General features: G+C 36.2%; 4 protein-coding genes across 7 annotated transcripts in view; 3 read left to right on the top strand and 1 right to left on the bottom strand.

Moving 5' to 3' along the window:
* Positions 1-631: 631 nt before the first annotated feature.
* On the top strand, positions 632-3,658 carry LOC145728054 (uncharacterized). Of its 2 annotated transcripts, none has more exons than XM_081977994.1 (8): positions 632-932; positions 1,083-1,490; positions 1,573-1,702; positions 1,758-1,877; positions 1,932-2,048; positions 2,126-2,243; positions 2,297-2,468; positions 2,528-3,658. In XM_081977994.1, exons 1-8 carry the CDS (start codon positions 687-689, stop codon positions 3,416-3,418), a joined length of 2,202 nt encoding a protein of 733 aa, XP_081834120.1. In that variant the 5' UTR covers positions 632-686; the 3' UTR covers positions 3,419-3,658. The 2 variants fall into 2 exon arrangements, with proteins under 2 accessions (XP_081834120.1, XP_081834119.1); XM_081977993.1 differs by having other exon boundaries at positions 1,932-2,066.
* Positions 3,574-13,566, bottom strand: LOC145728052 (uncharacterized). Of its 3 annotated transcripts, XM_081977990.1 has the most exons (13): positions 12,859-13,565; positions 12,196-12,703; positions 11,936-12,143; positions 11,779-11,883; positions 11,636-11,724; positions 11,504-11,539; positions 10,429-10,504; positions 10,156-10,364; positions 6,796-7,013; positions 6,497-6,719; positions 6,286-6,439; positions 5,945-6,232; positions 3,574-4,325 (listed from the first exon to the last, which is right to left on the bottom strand). In XM_081977990.1, the coding sequence occupies exons 1-13, from the start codon at positions 13,419-13,421 to the stop codon at positions 4,159-4,161; spliced, it is 2,844 nt and encodes a 947-aa protein (XP_081834116.1). In that variant the 5' UTR covers positions 13,422-13,565; the 3' UTR covers positions 3,574-4,158. The 3 variants fall into 3 exon arrangements, with proteins under 3 accessions (XP_081834116.1, XP_081834114.1, XP_081834117.1); XM_081977988.1 differs by having other exon boundaries at positions 11,504-11,724; positions 12,859-13,566; XM_081977991.1 differs by lacking the exon at positions 11,504-11,539.
* Positions 7,217-10,401, top strand: DNAlig4 (DNA ligase 4). The gene is made up of 5 exons (XM_081977992.1): positions 7,217-7,764; positions 7,818-8,200; positions 8,342-8,790; positions 8,842-9,626; positions 9,681-10,401. The coding sequence occupies exons 1-5, from the start codon at positions 7,298-7,300 to the stop codon at positions 10,159-10,161; spliced, it is 2,565 nt and encodes an 854-aa protein (XP_081834118.1). The 5' UTR covers positions 7,217-7,297; the 3' UTR covers positions 10,162-10,401.
* Positions 13,567-14,047: 481 nt separating the features above from the next.
* Positions 14,048-17,590, top strand: part of LOC145728050 (uncharacterized) — a 69,764-nt gene continuing 66,221 nt past the window's right edge. The window contains exon 1 of the mRNA XM_081977980.1: positions 14,048-14,204. The gene's annotated coding sequence lies outside the window, so the exon portion shown is untranslated. The remainder of the gene's footprint in view (positions 14,205-17,590) is intronic.

Below are 17,590 nucleotides of genomic sequence, written 5' to 3'. Positions count from 1 at the left end.
GATCAAGAACTAATCAGGTTTTAATTCCACCAGTAAAAACCCGTTACACATTAGTAAACTAACCTTGCAACGCCACTGATTCCAATCATTCTCAAGAATATGCGAATATGGTTCACTTGAAAGCAATTTGAATCGTTTACAAGACAACATAGAACTCTTTAGAAGGTTCGTTCTTCTTCATTGCTGTTTTAGTGTTATACAGTGTGGAAAATGAAGAAAAAGTACATTAAAAGGACTTATCAGCTTTTGCTGGTGTTGGCCGCTATAGTGTTTTTGTGCAACAACGTAGAAGCTAAAAGATCAAGTTCGGGAAGAAGCAGCAGCAGAAGTATCGGTTCGAGTATTTGGGGTCGAAGAAAAAGTGACTCTCATTCTTCAAGACGAGCTAATCCTCACAAACCAGCACCTTCTTCTCAAGCTAAACCTTCTGCTCCGGTAAGAATAACATTTACAGAAGAAATGATTACAAAGAATAACAACTAAACAGTCTGAATCACTAAATATGAAATGAATTACTACAAATCATCTAAAAACCAAAGCCATTGCAAGCACCGAACCATTACTAATCCCATCATCATAATTCCTCATTCACATTTACTAACATCCTGTGTAACTAATTGTCTTATTTAGTATTATCCGGACTGTGTACCCGTTTTGTTGAAACTTCCTCCCATATACACAAAAATATGAAATCTCGTCGGTTTAAAATGGCGTTATTTTTATTGTTAATGATATCGGTCGATTATTGCGTATCGAAAAAGACCGGTAAAACGCGTACCCGAAGTGGCGGTGAGGGCGGTAAACGCACATCAACCGGGGGCAGATACCCCGTTTCCGATTCGAACCCTAACAACTTGCCCAACGATGGTAAAACGCCCTCCGGAAATTATCAAAATCAGAATCAGAAAACGGGCGATTCCAATAGTAATGGTGTAAGTCTTTTACCTTTTATTACTTGTCTTGATGAAATTTCATGGTAATAATGTTCAAACTCCTTAAAAGTTTCTATAGTTGACTTGTAATCCACAAAAAAAAAAACTACGCCACTGCCTCCACCTTCACTGAAATTAGTGATTACACAGGTGGAACAACAATTTAACCGAAAACAAACATCCCAAGTTCAACAATCCGCTCCTACGTCGCAAAACACTAAACCATCGGCACCGGTGGGTTGGAATGTGCCTGGTCAGCAGACGAACACGTTGAATCGTAACAGCGCTTCGTCCCTGTCTAATTCCAACCCTCCGATTGGTTGGAACGTTCCTGGACAAGGTGGAGCACAGAAAAATCCCGCTTGGAACACCAAAACTGGCACCCCATCGCAAAACCCAGCTTGGAACAATCCAGGGGGTAAACCATCAGGAAGTCCTGTGCAGAATCCAGCATGGAGTAATTCGGGATCTAAACCTGGTGCTCCAGTGCAAAATCCAGCTTGGAACAGTCCAGGATCCAAAAATGGTGGATATCAAAGTCAAACAGGAAGCCGACATGTAGGCCAAGTTCATTTCGATTTATTCATAGGTGGTAAGGTATCCAGTAAAAGTTAGCTATATGTAGTTTATTTTGTTACAGAATGAAGGTTTGGCAAATAAGGAAACAGCCAAAGTGCAGCAGTCCAGCCCTAATCAAGCTCAACCGCCGGCACCAGGATGGAACGTCAATAAGGGACAAAATAACGCTCCTAGCGCTCCTCAAAATTCAGGTAGTTTATTGTACCTATAATATCTTTACAATTTGTCTTTTAATGCCTTTTGAAGGTTGGAAATCTGGATATCAAACCAACTCAGCACCACCCTCTTACCATCAAAATGCAGCTCCTCCAGGGTACAACGGACAACCTTCGTGGGGTGCTCCACCCGCTTACCCTGGCGGTCATGGTAAAGTAACTTACCCATGTTAAGGCAATTGGTTTAATTTATTACGATCTTCAGGTTATAGTGGCGGATATGGTCATCAACAGCCTGGCGGTTACGGAGGTTACGGCGGATATGGAGGAGGATATCATCCTCAACAGTCTTACGGAGGTTATCATGGCGGTTACGGTGGCGGTGGAGGCGGTTACGGAGGTGATACTTCTCCATCCAAGAATTTAAAAAATATATTTTTGATAATCTGTTGAATGTAGGTGGTGTTCCTGGTGGTTTCGGAGGTGGCGGATTTGGCGGTTATTCTCCCGTAAAGAAGAGCAGCTTTTTCAGTGCCAGCACTATAGGAAATGTAGTTGCCGGTATGCTGGTTTACAAGTAAACTATTTAAATTAGGTCAAAACGCTTTGACTCACACTTTATTTCCGTAGCATGGCTTCAAGCCTGATAAGTTACGGCTTAGGACAGAAGCGTCCTTACAACGTGGTTAATTACTACAACCAAGAGCCAGGAAAGAAGATGGAAGAAATTAAGTTACCAGCTAATGTTCTGACGTTATGCGAAGGAGATATTAATAAAATGTGTGGACAAGGAACTCAAGCTGTAAGATTACCATGAAACTGGTCTTTAATAAAATAAATAAAACTGTGTAATATGGATAGGTCTGTACTTCAAACGGTACAGTGCTATGCGTGGCTACCATGACACAACCAATGCCATGCGACCAAGGTGGTAACAAAGCAATGTGCGTCAACACAACAGTTCCGTGCGTGGACGCTAACGACCCTCTATGTCAAAACTCGACCCAAAAGGACAAACTGCAGGCGGAAGTCAATGTGCCATGCATGACCAACGTCACTTTGGACGTCAATTTAGTGGACAAAGACCAGACTCAACCAAACACCAAGTACACATATTGCGTCACCACTATGGCGGTGGCAGGACCAGAATATAAAGATTGTGAGGACTTGAAGAATAGCAACGATTACAGGAGCGTGCTGAACGAAAATTTCGAATGGTACTTGGAAACCGACGACGGTTTCAGACGTAACTATTCGATTTACACCCATAAAAGACCCATGGAGAGCAACGGGCAAATTAATATGCCTGTGACAGTTTTGGTGAAATGTTCGGACAGTGCCAGAAAACTGTGTCCTCCAGGTGCCTTAGTTACATGCACCACATTCAATGAGGTCATGTGTATGGCTGCCGTGGAAGACATTCAAGATTGTCCCGAGCAGAACAGTACCTGTTTTAACAGTACAATACCGTGTCCAGCGGAATCTAAGGAGGATTTATGTCTGAACAAAACGGACGGTAGCGACTCGGTGACAGTAGAGGTGCCATGTTTCGCCAACATTACGTTGAACACTCCATTCCCTAAATTCAATTTGGCTGAGTTCAATGGTACTTTGCCCGATGTTACAGTAACCTCGAGTTACACCTACAATTTCAATTATTGCGTTATGACATTGGCGTTACCCGGGTCAGATTTTGATTTGTGTATTACTAAGGAAGAAAAAGAAAAACGGGAAAAGCAGAAGAAAACGTAATTTAAATAGTTAATTAATAAAAAATATTTTGTATTAGGACCTATAGTAAGATATAAATAATAATTATTGATTAACAACTGGTTGTGTACACCATATTTCTATGGTCTGATATAAGGATTAACCATTCAGAGCATAATAGGACAACTAAAACATCAATTCTTTGCACATTGTTTATGAAAATAAAATAGAGGTTACAAACGTTTGTATAGAAAAACAGAATAAAAAGTAATACAACCTAAATGATAGTTTTCTTTCAGAAATCACAGAATGCTAATTTATGTTGTGTCATTTTTTTTTTTCACTTAGGTACGTATGGCACAGCGATTTTAGTTATTTAAAACAAAAATGGCTTTTCATCTCAGTTAAAATTAAACGCGTCATTTTATGCTGTTCCAAATACTTTGATTCCTAATAGATACAGTGTGATAATTGGCAATTTCATCACCACAATGTATGTATATATCTTAAAACTTAACAAAACTTGCAGAACTTCTTATAAACTATCTCTTCTTTAATACGCTATATTATACTGCTTTGGTATATTTTTTAAAATGCCATCTTTGGAATAAAGCCTTAATAAAACTCAAAAGATGAAAATTTTTCTACCAATTTTTGCACTTTTGGTTACTTTCTGTGTCTGATGCAACATACAAGTAGAAAAATATAAGTTTTAGCCAAACAAATCTGTCATGGATAAAGCTAAAAGCATTGTCAGTTCGTTAAAACATTTCAGTGAAACTTTACGTAGAAGGCGAAATACGCAAACTTTCTTCGATAGTTTTCATAGCGATCAGTTCGAACGCTTGCAGAATTACGTCCCTGTTAATTTTTTGTTTTTGTACCGAAGACACCAACAATTTTACCGCCTGCCTAAAGTTTCCCCTTCCAAAAATGCATTTTACAACTTCTGCAATAAGAAAAAACAATAAATGAGCAGCAGGTAAAGTACTGTTCTCGCGGTCTGAGTTTACACGTGCGTCATCCCCCTGTGATTTAGAAGTATACATGCATTATTGACTTCATCCTTGTCTAATGTTCACTTTCAGAAAGGGTAAATATCTAAGTGAATGTCTTCCAAAAAAAACATTTACTGATTAGCGCTTCTATTTTAGTCATTGTCAGTTTGACAACCATCGAAATTTATTTGATTTGTTTACTATTAATTCTTTTCCGTTTCTTTGTGTTGTTAATCCTTTATAAAGTTTTCTATTTACCACACCACAGTTCTTTTAAGAGCTATTGTTTCTACGCTTTAACATTCTGTAAGTACTTTCATAATATTATTATTAATATTTTTATTTTTTTTATGTCGGCTGTCACGACCTAACCAAAATTGGCACAATTACTAACCTGTTTTGAAAAAAAAGTGGGAGTGTCTATTATGATTTTTATTTAGCCATTTGGTTTTTCCTAAATTCGGAATTACTTACTATTACAATATTTTTTTAGAAAATGCCTGGAAACATTCTCTACAGACAAGCCCAGCAGTTAATTCTTAACTTTTGTGAATATTTTGAATTTGAAAAAACTAATGGAGGACCTTTAGAAGCTTTATCATCTGTTAAGGAGGGAGAAAATAAGAAATTTTAAGACCTTACATATTCTTACTGATGTACTTTTTTTGATACTAGAAGGTTGTAAGCTGCTTTGAAAATTTCCCGCAAAACTGTTTATTCGATTCGGGAAAAGCAAGCAAGTAATCTTATGATTTCCTCACCTAGAAAACCTAAATCGAGACGTTATCGACGCGTCAAAACCACTGATTTATCTGAAAGCATTAAAATGGATGTTTGAAATACATTATATGATATGTACAACGATAGTATGTTAATAATAGTAAAATATATCTATTTTTGTAAGAAACATCTATTAACATTTCATTGTTTCCAGAGACTGAGATTTTTGGGTTGCATTATAGATTTTTCATACAAATTTCTTCAAACATATTAATAAGAAAGTCATAGAAAAAATAAAATAAGCGTCTAAAATGTTTTCCAGCGGGTTTAAAATAAAATTAGTCGATTGCAACCTGAAAATGAGATATGAGATACTACAGCATCACTCAGAATGTCTTATTAAATTTTTAATTTGTTGTATTTATTTTAGAGAAACATGTAACCATCCAGAACCTAAATCAAGAGCTTAAAGTTAAAGAAATACTACATATTGGTGATACATCTCTGCGAATTTTGGAACATAAATTAGGTTTCAAATTTAGACGGAATTCTATGATCCAAACGGAGACTTCTCATAAATAAAAAATGTTATTTCGGTCAAGATATTTTTGATTTGCTTTGGTATAAGATTATTTTAGTGCAAATTTGAAGCCAAAGATCTCTACTTTCTGACTGACAATACACGCAAAATTTTAAACGTGACGAAGCTTTAGACACGCCCTTTTCTATAATATGAACACAACAGGTTTGTTGACGAAAACTTGATTTGATTCATATGATTATAAATGACGTAGCCTTCGTGACGCACGGGTAAACTCACTCCGCGAGAACAGTAACTAATCTGACTTACCAGGAACTGAATTTTCTATACTGGTTACGAATTCGTCAATGTCTACAGACAGCACTTTGGTATTTGGGATTTCCGGAATTGTGATCAAATTCTCGGCTAAGTAGTTCATACCCTTATTGAGAAAACGCTCTAAGTGTTGTTCTATGATTGGTCCAAACAGTAACAGAAGCGATTTCACTACAGGCTCCTGTACTAAAGGGGAATTTGTATCAGCTAACAGTTCGCACATGACGTCTAGAAGAGTCTTAGTTAGGGGCATTTTTCCTTCCACGTCGTCCAGTTCATCATCTGCAAATAATTTTTTAAGTTTCTCGTTTGATTAGCAGACTGGACAAGCACACCGTCAAATTGTAAATCTGAAACCAATTTAGGAGGCTGCTGAAACACGTCCACAGAATCTAAAGCGTCATAGGCAGCGTCAATTTCCTTATCTAAAGTACAGTACTCTTTGCGTTCAGTCAGTAGTTTTTTCATTCGCACCAGACTGTCAGGTTCCTAAAACCATCACACCCTCTAACCCTATACTATCACGTTAATTAAACGGTACAGTACGTCTTGCTGAGGCTTAATCTTCCACAATTCCACCGAGTAAACACTGTCAACACCACCACCAGGCAAAGCAGTCTTAATTGTGTTCAGCGTATTCGAAAACACCCCCGTAGCAGTTTTGGTGCAAACCTTATAAAAACTGGTCATCATACCGTCTATTTCCCCCACTTCAATGTCGGATGTGTTCTCCGATTCTAGTTGTTTGTGCGAAAACTCATCAGAAGGCCTTAAAAACAAAACTTCCACTCTATATTTGGTTTCATAATGAGAGACAGTCAGTAGAATAATCCAAAAATAATTACATGGGACTGAGAGCCGGTGTTGATAAACTAGACTCGGAGGACCGTTGCTGAAGTAAAGATCTCAATTTGGCAATACTGGAAGCCAAATCGGCCGTGTCCTCGTACTCAAGTTCAGGACTGTCCGTTCCTGATGTATCTTCAGTAGATACGGACAAAACTGGTAGGTCGTCCAGCTTGGGTTGATTTGGTTCGGAGGTAGATTTGGTCACAAAAGTTTCCTTAAACAAGCAAAAAGTCTCTTTCTCTTTTTGGTCATGTGTTCAAAGTTTCTCCACTATAATACTAGTTTAGCAACCAAAATACGCTGAACACATAAAACGAGAAAACGTGCTTGCCCTACACTCCTGCTTGCATTGGCATTAGTCCACATAATAAAGAAAGAAGATAGTAGTATCTGTCATTGTCAACCTAACCTCAAATGTGCACTAACCAAAACAAAAAACAATTCAAAATATTATGATTAATAGGATATTAGAAATAAATCCTATCAATCACTCTCATAATGCAATTTATTGAAATTTGCACTCTTCTCGACTCGGTAAAACAAATAACAACTACTGCTGAAAAAGCCGAGAAATTCCAGAAATTTTTCGCAAAATGTCGACAAGAACTGGACAAAGATACCATTTTTTCAGTGCTAAGACTGCTAGTGCCTAAACAGGACCGAGAAAGACAGTCTTACAATATGCAAGAATCCAGAATAGCCCGAGTGTTAATCAAAATGCTTAGCTTACCGCCTGGACCTGATAAAGATGTATTGACCAAATCCTATTTAATGGCTGGCAGGGCCAGTGACTTTGGTGACGTTGTTTATATGGTAGTTCGTAAGTACATAACGCACACCAAAGCCACATTAAGTGTCCAAGAGTTTAATGCAGCTCTTGACAGTATAGCAAATAGGAAAAATGAGGTTGAAGCTGAAGATGTTTTGTTAGATTTATTCAGGAAATGCCCAGCAGAAAACTATCGGTAATTCGTTCAGTTATTTCATAAACTGCGCAGTTAAGTTGTAAATTTCTAAGGTGGATTATTCTCATACTACTAAAAAGCTTAAAAGTAGGAATTGACGATAACAGAATACTCAACTGCTATCATAGGGATGGGGCCAGTTACTTTTCCTCAAACGTAAACTTGAGAAAAACAGCAAAGGTGCTGTTTGACGAAAACGTCAATTTGCATGAATTAGGTATTGAAGTGTTTGAGGCGTTCAGGCCGATGCTTTCAAAACGTGTGGACGCAGCCGTTTTCAAAAAATTCTTTAAGGATAATCGTGAATTTTTTGTGGAAAACAAATTTGATGGCGAAAGATTTCAGTTGCACATGGCTGACGGCAAATTTAAGTATTTCTCTCGAAACGGGTTTGATTACACTTCAACTTTTGGTGATAGCTTTGAAAATTCTTCAGGTGAGTATCATAATAATAATATTTAGAAAATTTAAAATTGTCTACAAGGATTTAATGTGAAAATTGTGACATGAACTCAACACAACCCAATATTTTGTGTATCATGCTTAAAAAGTAAGAATACAAACAGTTCTTTCTTAGGTATGTTCACTCCAAAGCTTAAAAACATCTTTCACCCAGACATCAAAAGCGTTATACTCGATGGAGAGATGATGCTTTGGAATAAATCCACCCAGAAATACGGCTCAAAAGGTATGGAACTGGACGTGAAACAACTAAAAGCAATGGGCAAATACCAGCCTTGTTTTTGCGTCTACGATATCATCCTGCTAAACGACGAAATACTCACGAATCGGCCACTTAAACAAAGAGTGAAACTCTTACAAGGCAAAGTTTTTCAGCAAACTTTAAAGGGCTCAATTGTATTGAGTCAGATTAAAAAGGTGTTCGGGCCCCAAGAGATTGTGGATGAGTTGAATTTGGCAGTAGATAAGGAAGAGGAAGGAATTATAGTTAAAGACCCTGACTCTGTTTACAAGTACAGTGACAGGAACAGTGGCTGGTTTAAAATGAAACTTGAATATTTCCAGGTAAGTAAATTTACCCTTTTTAAATAGTTTTTATGAAGAAAATTAATTAAGGACACTATGAATGACTTGGACTTAGTCCTGATGGGAGGACAGTTTGCTTCATCAACTTCAGACCAGTTAAACTCCTTCATTGTGGGAGTACAGTCTGGTAGAACAACTGAAGGTCAACCCATATTTATATCACTGGGAAAGGTCAGTTCTGGCTTAAATGATGATCAACTTGACCTGCTGAATGACAGATTGAAAATTACGGGAAAACCGTACAATAATCAGCATGGCCCCGACCTAGTTTTTGGGAAGGAAATACCAAACTACTACATTAAACCCAAAGATACGATTGTGTTTACAATCAGAGCTACGGAACTAGTACGATCCAATGATTTATACAAAACACCCTACACTTTGAGGTTTCCAAGAGTTTTGGCGGTCCGCCAAGATAAACTACCTGAAGATTGCTTATCAATTAATGACTTGCTAGAATTGACCGCCAAAAACAAGACCGTGATTAAACTGAACAAGAGGAACGTTACCTTAGAAGAAATAATGCAAACGAAAACGCGACAAGTGAAGAAAAAGCCGATTGAAATGGTAAATTTTGTTGACACGACCAAGGTGTCGGATTTCTTGGAGGAATATGTGTTTTTTGTTTTTAACGGCAATGTGGAGAAACCTAAAGATGAAGTGGAGGGGTTGATTAGAAGAGCTGGAGGAGAAGTGTTCTACAAAGCTGACGATAAGGTCGATATAGTGCTAGTAGTTGACTACAATGATCAGGCTAAACAGTTGTGTAGCAAACGATGGCATTTTGATGTTGTTGATGTTGCTTGGTTGTACAGGTAAGTGAAATAGTGAACGTAGTCCACATGCACCATGTAATTAAACATTTTTAGAGTGATTGAACAAGGTGAACTATTAGGCTACGAACCACTTGAAGTGTATTGTCTAGGAACTAGTATAAAAAACTGCCTTTCTAGCGACCTGGACAGATACGCGGACAGTTATACGGTACCGGCCACTGTCGACACCCTAAAGCGCAGTTTTAGTATTATGACAAACCTAAAAGAAGAACCGAATTTTAAGCCTTTTATTAAAATAGCTGGCAAAAATTTTGAGGATTACACTGCTTACTTTGACAAATACTTGATTGTTAATAACTTGAACTCAGAAGTGATTTATCAGTCTCTAGCAGATGAATTAGAGTTTCGGTATTATTTTGGTACAGTATGTGAAAGTATTGGCCCGAAAACTAATTTAATAATTACCAATGGGGACAAAACGCGTAAAATTGTTCTGTGCAGTTATCTTCAAGAAGTTGGTTTAGATAATGTCATACATATTAAAGATTCCACATTTATATACACTTACCAATAAAATTTGGCCATCGTAATTAGGTGAGTCTTGGAGGGGATTGATCCAACATAGAGAGTCTGCGCTTTCGGCCGAGCTGGTTTTCTCCTGAGTTTCAGAATCTTTTTTCAAGTCTTCAAGTTTCTTTTTGGTCTGTTTGGAAACTTTTTGTGGTTGGTTGCCACTGGGCTGCGGTACTTTAGCATTTTCGATATTGTCATGTAAACCTGTGGTGGTGGTGGTTAAAATATACTGTTTAATTAATTGGTATTTTATTGATCTATCACTAACCAGTTAGTCTTAGTCCTTTACGGAAACCAGCTCTTCCAAAATCCAAGATACCTTCAACCATACCAGCAGCTTCATCCTGTATGTATTATTAATGATTGAGATTTAACGACAATACGTAACATGGTCAAAGAAAACGTTAAAAGTTAGTCAAAAAGTAATAAAAGTGCAGGAACTCCTTAATTGCTATACTTAGTGTTAAAAAATTTTAAAGTGCAGTTTTGCTCAAACCTACTGTATTATCTGGTTTAGTAATTGGGTTGTTATGCTAGGAAATTTATATATTGGTAAGCTTTATTCTAGAGTTCAATTCAATATTTGTTGAAATGCATTATTAAAATTTTGTAAATAAATTTAAATGTTGGCGATACTGATACTTTTTTACTAGACTATTAAGCTAATACTTAACAGTTTCAGTTTGAGAAGAATTTTATGCAACAATGTGCTCAAAAGCTTCACAATTAAAGAGTATAGTCAAAATGGGATAACAAATACGAAATCAAAATTCTTCAAACCTTACTTCTACCAAACCCTTGTTAAAAGTATAAGCAAATCAAAAAAGCCAGCTCCTAACTCTACAGGGTGTCCCACGACGAAAGACATCGATTGATATTGGAAAAAGTATAAACAGGAGAGTTTTGAAAATTTGCCAGGATACTGATGTGGGCATGCCCAATCTAACTAAAATACTTTCAAGATGGTTGCACTTTTGTTTATACCGGAAGTCGATCACAATTTTCTTATTTTAAATAGAACACCCTATATATTATTACATATTTGGATTCCTCACAAAATTCTGACCAACTTTTGTATAGAATGCCCTATATACAGGGTCGTCATCCTGTATATCAAACCTGTCACTAAAAAAAATGAAAAATCTCAAGTTTTTTAAATAGAAACCCACATTTTTTATGACGGAATCATTTTGAGCATTAAAAATTACTATACGTTTCAATTTACTTGCCTACTGTTTACTATTACCTATATTACGTCTTTCGTCGTGGGACACCCTGTATAAAGGGGAAAAAAACCCAAGCAATAAAGCAACCCTAAGAAACAAAAAAAAAATAAAACATACCTCAGATTGCGCCTGTAGAAGACGCTGAGTGTTTGACTGAACAGAAGAATGCAGAAGAGTGTTTGGTGGCATGAAGTGTAAGTATTTAAGAGGATCTATTTGCATTTTTCGTTGAGGGATAGAGTGATTTACCTGGAAATCTCCGATTTTGTGTAGCGCATTATTCATCGTGACTTCCTGAAGATCCTTGATATTATGCAGCGTTCTTTCGGTTGCGTCACCTCAAAATTTTTCAGTTTTTACTTAGTTATGTCTTAAAGATACTGAAAGCTTACTCAAAGGTTTTATTGACGTTTTCAGCTCTTCCATTGTAGGCATGTGAATTACGTCAGTAAAAAGACCACCTGGGGGAGAGTCGCGTTTTGGATCAACACCTTTTGCTACAAAGACAATATTAACTCCGCTCTCTTCTTCCTGTTGTGTTTACTCAACCTTCAACTGAAGTCTCCCAAAACATTGGCTTATCATCCACTTGGCCCCCACTACTAGGTGGACTCCCCAACATATCTAAAGGATCTTGACCTAGAGACACACAAGCTAAATCTCTTGAATCCCTCCAAGTTTTGCCTGTATTTTTGGTTTCATAAATTTTTACTACTTCACCCCTTTTTGGAGATTTTTCTAGTGGACCTAACTCAATCTACAATACAAATTCTGCTCAAACCATTGAGGCAATATCTAGACAACTTTACAATTTTAGGTTCTCTAATTTGCTTTCTCTGCCTCAAAACCACTTTATTATTACTATCATCAGTTTTGCCATTATTCAACAATTTGTGCCGTTCAGAGGCTTCTCGCACCTTACGCTCCAACTCTTTCACTTGCTCTTCAACATTTGCTTGACTCATCACCGCAACCTCTTCTTTTGTATTGCATTCCGTTTTAAGCTCTTTTTTTGTATCAAAAACATCAAAAAACTGTACAACTGATATGCGACCGTATTGCTGCAGATTAAGCCTGTCTTTTTCTGTTGCAGATACCACAGAATTCAAAATAATGTAGTTTAGTACTTCAGGGTCAGACAAAGTGTTTAATAAATAAGCGACCAATTTTCTGGCTAGCACCGATACTAAAATGTGACACGGCAACGTGTTCCAGAGCTCAGAATTGACGAAACGATGAAGGAGACTTATTGTCAATTGATGCAAAAAGTATTCTTGGGAACCTTTAATGTTTGATGTACTGCAGATGTGGGAATATCTACAACAATGTTATGTTATTTTTTTTTTAAGAGGATAAAATCTTGAGTACTATGTTAATTAAATTGCTTATTTTTAACTTATAAATGGATTATTTATATCAGTCATTTACAATACATTAAAATTGTGACTGTATCTAACTAAGAGCAAACTTACCTGTATAAATCTTCAATGGGCCTAGAATACTTTTCTTGTCTTTTCAAACTTTTTCGAAACTCCTTCAAATGTTTCAGGAACAAGTTAAAAACCCCATGAACCACAGCAGCATGATTCACTTGCAACATGGTATTAACTGAACTAGTTAAAACCTCTTCCAGAAATGCTTGAGTTTCAGTTGGAAAGTTTGTGTCCTCACTAATATTGTAGTACCAGTATGATACAAAATACTTATCAATTTCTGCTGTTAGACGTTTCATACTTTCAGCATTGGCTTTTACAACCTTATGTCTAGGTTTGGGGAGCCAGGAGAGCCCCACATAAGGCAGATAAGTGTCAAATACAGCATTAGGGATTGGATGCTTGCGTTGCAGCAATTTGTGCAAACCGATTAAAGTGAGGCACAACAAAGCGAACCACAACAATAAAGCGGTAATGACAAAGGTAATACAACTTACAGGAAGTACTGAGATTAATGAGTTAATAGTAAAAACTGCTAGCAAGAGCAGAAAAGTGACTATTAGGACTGTACCTTTTGATAGAAAAGAATTGAAGAGCGACATGGTTGTTAAGAGCTCAATTTATATCACTAGGTAAGGTATTTTTAACAATAACGTTACATTTTTAAAGGTAAATAAAAATTCAGTTTGTTTTAAACAAAATCCCAGCTTTTGTTGACACACTTTTTAAAAATAATCATTACTGACAAGTGACATTGTTGACAAGAGGACCGGGAATTATTCGACAGAAAACAGATGTTTTTGACAATTGACAGAAATATTACGGTTATCAAACCAGCTTGAGTTTGGGCATTAAGCCAGGTGGAACAGGTTAAACTAGAAAATTACTAAATAATTTAACATCACAATAAGGTAAACAAATAATTGCTGTACTGTTATTTATTTTATCACTTTATGTAACATGCAATAACAGGGTGCAGAAAAAAAATTCAAATTGTCCCGATCTTAATCCAACTTTTTTAACGATGCGTAGGTTTTTCGAGTAACGCAAGAGGTGCAAATCGGTGTTAAAATTTATCGTGGTGAAATTCAAGGTCTGTCACTTGGCAGCGGCCTGACCAAAGTTGTAAGTTTCCTTTCGCCGACCCTGTTTGTTACGCCTCTGCGCTTTGGGTGACTGACTTTTATGCGAACCTACTGTTCAGTTGGGTTCGCGATTGCCGGGCATTTATAAACTAACAAAAATAATCCACTTTTTTTCATCCTTAACAAATTATGAATTATTGTCGAACGAACGAAATCTTTTGATGTACCACGGAAACACGCGGAGTGGAACGAAACGCATTTGCTTTTAACTGGTTTGCTGTCCAATAATTAATTTTTAAGGTAATTTTTTAACCTTTTGCAGTGTTTTTTAAATTCACCATTTTGACAACATTGCCTTAAAAGAAGAAGTCAGTGTCGGGGGTGTTTTTATTGTTGGCTCAGAAAAACGAATATCACAGTTCATCAATAAGATATCAGAGACTGATAAATTTCCTTTTAAATTATTGCTGTTGCACTAAAACCCGTTTCAAATGTCAACCATATCGACGCACCGCTTATACAATGTATGTATACGGTTCCGATAAATGTATGGTTTGTCGTATTGTTTGTTTTTTTTTTGTTTTATTTCAACTCGGGTTGCTGTCCGTTTGTTTTTTTTACTTTTATTTTCAGTCATTGTAATGTACTGTACAAGGGAGTGCGTGTTTGATTCCATCTTTGAGATGCGAACGATGATCAAGGTTTAAAAAACCTTTTGCCTTGAGATTTGAAGATGGTTATCGCCATTGTATTGTTTTAGACATATTTTTTATTGTTTGATGATTTATTCTAACGTTGATTAAAAATCGGTTGAATATTATTGACTTTTTATTCTGATAGAATACAACAAAGGCCAACAAGTGAATACTTTAGACAAGTTTGCAATAAAGATTTTATATGCAATTTAAAATGAATCAAATCCATTCAACCATAGAGGGCCTATACTAGAAAGCCTAAAATGTCACTTTTAATGGCGGCGTTAGCGGTTTTCGTTTTATACACAAACATATGCAGATGTAGTAAGAAATATGTTTTTTTTTATATTTTTTGTAGTTAATTGCAAGTTGTGAGTGAAAAATCAAAGAAAGGTTCATTCCTGATCCAGATATGTATTAGATAGAGCTTTTTCTGCACAATCAAGTCCAGTCTAAACAAATTGCTTAGAAAATTTGTCCTGGAAAGTACAACACACAGCAAACTAGCTTATAAACATTGTTCAGTATGAGAAAATCTGTAAATTCTTGAAACTAAGTAAGCAAAACTGATAAATGTTTCTTATGTCATTACCAAGAACATTAATTCAAAATTATTTTTGTTGCTCTCACTATGAAGCATGCTTTAAAATAAAACTCACATATCTGCGCATGTAACAAGTATCTAATAAGTCTACTGTACCAGAAAGCACTTGTACCTACCATTGAGTATAGTGTTGAGGTAAAATCATCCCACTTCAAAGTGTTCAACCACTGTTGAGTTAGACCCGGTTTGTTGTAAAGTAAAAAACTGACACGGTTGGGCTTTTTCCTGAATTGCTGTTACAATGTGGCTTAAAACATTTAAGAACAGGCAGCAAACAAAAATAACTTACGCAAATAACCTTGATTTTAAACCGTAAAAATTCATCTAATCCTCAAAAAATTCAATTTCCACAATACAAACAAACGCAAACTGTCATCACTATTTCCGGCACATTGGAATTTTTGACAAGCACCTTCTAAGCCGCATTCGTTTTCACGCTCCATGAAGCGAGCAGAGCGTTTTTGACGTCAGTATGACGTAATTTGACAGTGGGTCAAATAATGGCTTTGCCAAATTACGTCATCGTGACGTCAAAAACGCTCTGCCCGCTCTATGGAGTTTGAAAACGAATGCGGCTCTAGGCTTTCTACTTTTTAGTATAGTAGGCGGTGATTCAACACCTCAACCTAAAAGACGGGACACCGGTCAAACTTTGGCTGCGTCAAAAGTGATAATGTAAACCATAGAAAACATTATAAATCTAGATCTCCATCTTATATAGGAGGCCATGAAGACCCAAAATTTTACATTTGATCAAAAGCTATTTTGATAGAATCCGCCGTCAGAGAGAACCACTTTATTTTTTTCTAAAAATCACGTGACCCCATGATTACAAAATTATACGCAGGCCACGTGACCATATCGCGTTTAGATTCGAAAGAAAACGACTAATTTCCTAGTTGTCATTGATGTTTGATAATGTCACAACATCTATTTTGAATTTAAAATTTGAATATCCTTCACTAAAGTGCTAAAAAGTATTAAAAGTAAAGTTAAAGTTGCATATTTGTGTTGTTCGTGAGTTTTGTGGGTGATATGAGGGTGTCAGATTATGAACCAAAAGCAGCAGCAGAAGGTTTAAGTTTCTTAATCCCGAAAGAAACCCCAACTTATTTAAAGCTTATAAAAACCTTGTTGGAAATGACCTAGTTTTGAAACTCTTGCTATGGAAATATTTATCAAGTGCGTATTAATGTATTACTTTTATGCTAATAAATAAGTTATTACCTATACGGTATAAAATAGCATCACAAATAGCATTTTGTGGTGTTATCTATAGTATTATTGTATTTGCGTTACTAAAAGCAGGTTTACCATTATAGTCCGACTCACTAATAATTATTTACTATAGTACACACCTTTTTTTTTATCATAACCTGATATAAACAAATAGTAAAATAATAAAACATTTCACATTTTTTGGTAAAGGATCTTCAACGCCCTCTAGCGGCCAAACGGTGTGATCAATCAATTCAATTCAAACATTTTTCTTATGTTTTCTATGGAATTTTAACGTAACTGGTCAAATAAGGGAGTAAACTATTCTAGAGTTTTTGTTGTTTTATGTAAATATAACCGGCTTAGCAACCTAACCTAACCTAACATATCTTTATATTGAATTTTTTGTTTGCTTTGCCTTAAAGTGGGATTTTAAAAGTTGCTTAATAGAGCTGGCTTTAAAGTCAGATAAAAAATTAAAATAACAGGTGGATCGGATCGAATTCAAAAATCGATCGATTTTTTGGGAAATCGATATTCAAAAGTACGATTTGAATCGATACTAAAAATCGATTTGCTTATTAAAAATCGACATCCCTAATATATAGTGTGCCATCCAAAGCGCCCTCTCGCGTAGAAATTATAATAGCTATGTTCAATCTGTCAAAACGTGACTTCAAACAGTTCCATTGACATGTATATCTAGATTTATAATGTTTTCTATGATGTAAACACGGAAACGTTTAAAACCAATGAATAAAAAAATGTAAACATAGCAGGAAGGAGCAATAGCAAACAAAGTGGGTGACAGAAACAAGGGGGAGCGGGGGGAGTAATATGGCGGCCGTCAACTTCCGGTTGGCACTATCAGATCTAAATTTAATCTTGTCCACTGTACAACTTAATTTAAATTTGCAAAACACAACTGTTAAAGAACCACAAACAAACAAAACAAACTAACACTATACTAAAACAAATACAAACAACAAATTTTTGCGGGTTTGAAACTCCAAACTTTCAATGACTTTGCTTCAATTCAACTGCGCAGTAGGCGAATGCGCAATCAACTTCCGTCCCCCTCGCTTAATGCACAAACGGGTTATAATTTGTATTATTGTTACCTCCTGATACTTGTTCTTTTTACTCATTGTTTAAAACACTGAGTGTTT

The sequence above is a fragment of the Ips typographus genome, linkage group LG4 (assembly GCF_016097725.1).
Source record: "Ips typographus isolate SLU linkage group LG4, UJ_Ityp_2.0, whole genome shotgun sequence".
NCBI classification, from domain to species: Eukaryota; Metazoa; Arthropoda; class Insecta; order Coleoptera; family Curculionidae; genus Ips; species Ips typographus.
The sequence above is the reverse complement of the archived record's forward strand: the minus strand, read 5'-3'. Positions and strand labels throughout refer to the sequence as shown.